This window comes from Triticum urartu, chromosome 2 (genome assembly GCF_003073215.2).
Source record: "Triticum urartu cultivar G1812 chromosome 2, Tu2.1, whole genome shotgun sequence".
Taxonomy (NCBI): domain Eukaryota; kingdom Viridiplantae; phylum Streptophyta; class Magnoliopsida; order Poales; family Poaceae; genus Triticum; species Triticum urartu.
In genome coordinates, this window is record NC_053023.1 from 153654171 (window position 1) to 153660833 (window position 6663).

Consider the following 6663-nt stretch of genomic DNA (forward strand, 5'->3'; position numbering starts at 1 on the left):
CATTTCAATGTTTGACCAAGATTATAGAATAAAATAATAATATCTGCAACCTAATAATAGATAAAATATAAAACTACTTTTCATGATGGATCGAAGGATATAAATTTTGTATTCTGGATATTGATATATTTTTTCTAAAATCTGGGTCAAACATGCACTCGTTTGACTTTTGAAAAAAATACACCTTATATAAAGAAACAAGGGGAGTACATGCTAACTCCGATTTCCTTATTACTAAAGGATATAAAATATGATCGTGAATCACTAAGAGTTATAAAATGTGTCCTTGGCATTGCCAACACTTGTCATTGAAGAACTAGGGGTCACTAACCATCTTCCTATTTACATCCTTTTGGGTGGGCTATAATTGTAATGTACTTGAACAAATATTAGTTATTTAATCAAGTTGTCATTCATCATCTAGATGCACTTTAACAATTTTACATTTGTTTTCGTTCCAGCTTACAAATGTGGAAAACATTTGTCACAACGCTAAGTTCCATCTGTTTTCACTCCATTTTCGTTCCTAATTGTACACGTGTGTACTCACTTATGGTACTCCCTCCGTTCACTTTTGTAAGTCATTTCAGACAACTCAAAATGGGATGTTTTGTACATTGTCTGAAATGTCTTCAAGGTTTTATAAAAGTGAACAGAGGGAGTAGTATTTTTTTTCAAAGTCTATGAAATCCTCTATTACTATATAGTTGTAATCCAATATCTATATTTTATATCCATGTAATCATGCAAAGTCAGCAAGTCATACATGGCTCTCATAAGGTCTTTTCTCATTAGTGCAAGCCACAAACTATTTTGCATATCCATGTCATCCTGCCACATCAGTAAGTCATACATGTCTGTCATAAGTTACTCTTTTTTTTTTTACATTTTTTGCGTTGTCGTCGTCGGGTTCATGTGTTATTTGCTTGTAGCACACTATGTAGTTTGCACTTCATATTTTCGTTACAAGATGACATTAAATTAACTGTGATTTGAAAGTTTTTCTTTTTTATACATCATTTTGTTCTGTTAAAAAACTGAGGATACTCCTACATATGCTTTGCATTAGGTTTAGTTGTTTTTGCAACTGCATTTTTTTAATCAAATTCCCCGCAACGACAAGATGGGGGCTATCATCTATAGTTTTCAATAAAGTTACCAATGACAAACAAACCTAAAGTCTCCATGAGTAGGGCTGCTGCATGAGGCTGGTTATAGTGGGGAGTAACTTAGACTAGTGTCATATGCATGACACTAGTCTAAGTTACTACCCCCATAGTGCAAAGTATCTTAGTAGTAGTGTCATAGTTTGTTTCATTTATTGCCTTATAGACTCATTTTACCTCGGGAAGCGTTATGTTACAGTAACATATTATGTTACTCCAAGCATCTCTCTCTTCATTAAATAGTTGGCACATAAGCAAAATTGTCTTGAGATGTGTTAAGTTACTACCTAAGTTATCCCCACTATGGCTAGCCTCAAAAGTCTTCACACGCAGGGAGAGCAATTAATCTCATCATTAAACAAATGGTGTTTCCCTGTCCAGATTCTCCGGTACAAGTTCATTAATTGAAGCCCCAAGCGAACAACATCGGTTGTTCTGCAACCCCTCCAACCCCAACGGTTCTTGCATCAACCCCTCCTAACCTTGACCACCTCAAGCAAGCTACCCTCTGCTATATAAACACTTCCCCACAAACCCATCTCCTCAGAACACAGAAACCCCACTTCCTCTGTACTCTTTCTCCCTTTAAACCCACAAATCTCTCTCTGTCTGTGATCCATACACTCAAAGAGACCATCAAAATGGTGAGCGCGCAGTACCAACTCAATTTCTCTTTGCTGATTACATTGTGTATGTTGCATTTTCTTGTTGTTCATATTACTCGTACGTGCAGGTTGCGGAGGCGAAGCAGAACGGCGTGGCCATCATGGCGGGCAGCAAGGCGCAGCTGATGTCGGTGAAGCGCAGGGAGCCGACCTTGGTGTCGCCGGCGGAGGCGACACCAACGGGGGAGCAGTACTACCTGTCCAACCTGGACCAGAACATCGCGGTGATCGTGCAGACCGTGTACTGCTTCAAGTGCCCGTCGGGCCGCGGCAACGAAGGCGCCGCGGACGCGCTCCGGGCCGCGCTGGCCCGCGTGCTCGTCCACTACCACCCGCTCGCCGGCCGCCTCGGGATCAGCCCGGAGATGAAGCTCACCGTGGAGTGCACCGGCGAGGGCGTCCCGTTCGTGGAGGCCGAGGCCGCCTGCGACCTGGCCCTCATCGGCGACCTCTCCACCCCGGACCCCGCCGCGCTGGGCCAGCTCGTGTACTCCGTCCCCGGCGCCAAGAGCATCCTCGAGATGCCGCCCATGACGGCGCAGGTACGCCACGCCACTCGCACGCGCTCGAGCACAGAGGCATGCATTAACTACGTATGCGCGTCGCCCTCCATTTCCACGGGGGCGGCTTCGTTGCGTCCACGGGGACCCTCGATCGCCTCTTTCATTTTCGTGAAAAGGAGAAGATAAAAGCTTTGTGGATGCACGTATTCCCGGTGTTACTGCGCTTCCCTTGCGTGACCCGAATAATTGAAGTTAGTATTGGTTGGCTAGCAGTGGGGGGGTCGACTCCACAGGGTTTGAACGAAAGTGAATTCAATGCGGAACCAGAAAACATGTACTGCTTCCGGCCGGGTACTTCTTTGATAACACATGAACCAGGACGGAGGTAGTAGTCGTTAACTATCGTGTACTCCCTCCGTTCCTAAATACTTGTCTTTCTAGGCATTTCAATAAGTGACTAGATACGAAGCAAAATGAGTGAATCTACACTCTAAAATATGTCTACATACATCCGTATGTAGTAGTCATTTGAAATGTCTACAAAGACAAATATTTAGGAACGGAGGGAATACAGTACTACAAGGTCCGCCACAGCAACCTTGTAGCCAGGAGTAGTTAAGAGTTGAGGACTGGGTAGTACTCGCCGAGTGGCAAGGTTTTTGTGGAATCGGATCCTCTAACATTGAGAAGGAAAGTTAGATAAGCTACAATACTCTAACTTTCCTTCTTTCTATCTATATGATTATCGCTAAAATGATTTAAATTAATTTACAGATTGATGATCTACTGTGTATATTTATAGTAATTACGTACAAACAAATTGATGGTGAAATAAAATTAATTTTAAATTATTTATATTTACAGTAAATACCAACAGTAAACAACCTACTAATTATCTACTAACAGTCCTTAACTTTCCTTCTTTATTTTACACTAGGCACACATTATAGCACCGTGACTTTCCTTCACAACGTTAGAGGATCCGGTTTCCGGTTTTTGTGGTAGTCGGAGTCGAATTTCTGGGTGATAGTGCGCTCATGGATTTTAAGGGTTTGATAAAATCTAAATATGTTTTCCTGGTACAGAGGTTTCTTTCCTACTAGTACCTACTAGCACCACTTTGATAAAGTCTAAATATGTTTTGTTTGGTCAAAGATTTATTTAGTACTCCATTGTTAGCTTAACCACTTCTACCTATAAATCAACCAAACCATGCTGTCCGTTTTGTTTTAGTTGTCGAGCTACCTCATGACATATTGACAGACACATGTCTTTTTTTTTGAGGATATTGACAGATACATGTCATTCGCTGATAACTAATCCACTCATCCAACATGTGGTACCAGTAGCTAGGGTCCAACACTCACACAAGATTAATCGTGCACCAAATTACAGTAGTTAACCTTGATACATCCAACACTAAAATTAGTCAAAACGCTGCTGCTGGAAATTTAATGAATTTGAACTGTGTCGTTTGTACTTTGAGTTGTAGAAATTTATTTACCATTGGTCAACTTAATTCGCAGGTGACCAGGTTCAAGTGTGGCGGCTTCAGCCTCGGGTTGGCCATGAACCACTGCATGTTCGACGGTCTGGGCGCCATGGAGTTCGTCAACTCCTGGGCCGAGATGGCGCGCGGCGCCACAGAGCTCACAGTGCCGCCGTTCCTCGACCGCTCCGTTCTCCGCCCGCGCGATCCTCCTGTGATCTCCAACCCGCACAACGAGTTCGAGGAGATCGCTGACGTCTCGGAAATGGCGGCGCTCTACGGCCGCGAGGAGCTGATGTACCGCTCCTTCTGCTTCGATCCGGACAGGCTTGAGCGCGTCCGCGGTCTCGCCCTCGCCGACGGGGATCTCGAGAAATGCACCACCTTCGAGGCGCTCTCCGGCCTCGTCTGGCGCGCTCGCACCCGCGCGCTAGGGCTCGCGCCGGAGCAGCAAACGAAGCTGCTGTTCGCCGTGGACGGACGGCGCCGTTTCGTCCCTCCGCTCCCAAAGGGGTACTTCGGGAACGGCATCGTGCTGACCAACGCGATTGCCACGGCAGAGGATCTGCTGTCGGCGCCGGTGTCGCGCGCGGCCGGGAAGGTGCAGGAGGCCGTGCGGATGGTGACGGACGAGTATATGCGGTCGGCGGTGGACTATTTTGAGGCGACGCGCGCACGGCCATCGCTGGCGTCGACGCTGCTCATCACCACGTGGTCGCGGCTCGCGTTCAACGGCGCCGACTTCGGCTGGGGCGAGCCGACCATGTCCGGGCCAGTCACGCTGCCGGAGAAGGAGGTCATACTCTTCCTCGCGCACGGCAAGGAGAGGAAGAGCATCAACGTGCTGCTCGGCCTGCCGGCGTCTGCCATGGACGCTTTCCAAGCGCTCATGGACGAGATATGAGCGGCCCAGATTGATTGGATACGTCAGCGAGAGCGCTTATACACTGTTATTATGCGTATTTTGCATGGGTTTGTTAGTATGGTTATGTAATTCTTGTGAGTGTGCGTCATTTATTTATCAACCAGCATGGTCTGTATAAAACTTCGAAAATATAGTTTTCTTATATATGAGTATGCTATTAGTAAAATCTATATGTTATATTATTGAAATGATAGAAAATAAATGGTCGAGATTCATCACCCTAAGGTTATCAACGGCTGAGATTCGTCAACACCTACATATCAGTTATTGAGCGTCCTTCAAAGAATTATGGAGACTCAAGAGCTACTCAACAAAGTCAAAAGCATCAATAACAATCTTATTATCTATTACATATGTCTTACAGAAGTCATTATATATATATTACAGAAGTCAAACAAGCTATCACGTTCATTCACATAGGTTAAATTATCTCGGCCGTAAATTACAGCTATTAACGGCTAAGATTTAAAAGATGTAGCGTTACAAGGATTATTACCATATTGATACAGTCTGACACGTCACGCTGCCGTGATGCGTATATTATATGTCTTTGGTTCAACTCATATAATACCTTACGTTGGTCCTAAACAATTTACTGCAAGCAAAAAAATAATCAAGTCGCCAGCCAACTAAGGAAGGTCTAATTAGGAAAATTAAAACAGTCCGGCTAGAAAAAAGGTGAGTCCCACCAAATTGATCAATCCGGACTCTTAGCGGGCAAGGAGATATAGTGGGCCAAGAACGAGTCAAACTTGGACGCATAGAAAATTGGATGACATATCTTTAAAAAAAATTGGATGACAAACATATTAGGAAAAGGACTCATACGGGGAGGATTTTCGGATAAGTAAAAAACATACGCATGTAAATCTGGAAAGACCCAAAGGTTACGTAGTCTGACATGTGTACGTGCAAAACCAGCTAAACTACTAATTAGAAAAGGAAACTTACGGGAAGGTGTGAAGGTCTATTCGGAGGGACAAAAAAGAAGCGCACGTAATAGGCCGAGTCCAACATCCACACATACAAAATTGGTTCATGTATATTAGGAAAAAGAGTTATATGCGAAGATTTTTTTGACAAATAAAAAAAATGCACATGTAAATCTGCAACATGCCTAGCCTCCTAGCAGGTATACATACACGATCATATTTTTTAAAATATGCAGAATCAGCATTGCATGACCACCCACATATACATTGCATCAAAGGGATAGAAACCAATAATCAATTAATAGTGGAATGTCGAACATATAATATGTCGACGGTTCTCCAACCTGTATAAACAGAGATGCTACAATATTAGTCATATTAAGCTAAAACAAGGTATGTGTTTATATACATAAAGAATATAACTTGATTTATATGGGAATTTCAAAAATAATACTCCCTCCGTCCCAAAATTCTTGTCTTACATTTGTCTAGATACGGATGTATCTAACACTAAAATGTAACTAGATACATCCGTATTTAGACAAATCTAAGACAAGAATTTTGGGACGGATGGAGTAGTAAGCAATTTATTAAACCAATTTTCATCGTATAAAATTTAAATATGGCTTAAATATGAAATTTAACCAATACAGTGGAACATGTAATTTAAATTCAAATAAATTATTATCGGAGTCCAGTCTGATTAGAATATAACTTGATGCAGAACAACACAGACGAAAAAACAGAATCTATTATAAAATTCAGCCAGATAAAAAAAATACACATTTTCTGTGATATATTCAAATAGTTATTTAGCCTTAGATGGCCGGTTTACATAAATAGTTTGAGTAAGAGGATATTGTCACAAGAATTTAGAAGATGTGTGAAAGACTGTTTGTGCGTCATAGTGTGCTATTTGGAGGTGCAACTGCAAGACGTACAATGGTGATGCAAGTTTAGGCCTATAATAGTTGTTGAAATGA

The 6663-nt window shown here is 42.7% G+C and overlaps 1 protein-coding gene across 1 annotated transcript; it reads left to right on the plus strand.

Moving 5' to 3' along the window:
• Positions 1–1656: 1656 nt before the first annotated feature.
• On the plus strand, positions 1657–4898 carry LOC125536490 (omega-hydroxypalmitate O-feruloyl transferase-like). Its single transcript, XM_048699717.1, has 3 exons — positions 1657–1810; positions 1900–2373; positions 3861–4898. The coding sequence occupies exons 1-3, from the start codon at positions 1808–1810 to the stop codon at positions 4725–4727; spliced, it is 1344 nt and encodes a 447-aa protein (XP_048555674.1). The 5' UTR covers positions 1657–1807; the 3' UTR covers positions 4728–4898.
• Positions 4899–6663: the final 1765 nt, after the last annotated feature.

What these genes read in the sequence shown, in the direction of transcription:
- LOC125536490 (XM_048699717.1), top strand. An exon ending in TGCCGCCCATGACGGCGCAG is followed by an intron (nt 2,374 to 3,860) that starts GTACGCCACGCC and finishes CTTAATTCGCAG; the next exon opens with GTGACCAGGTTCAAGTGTGG.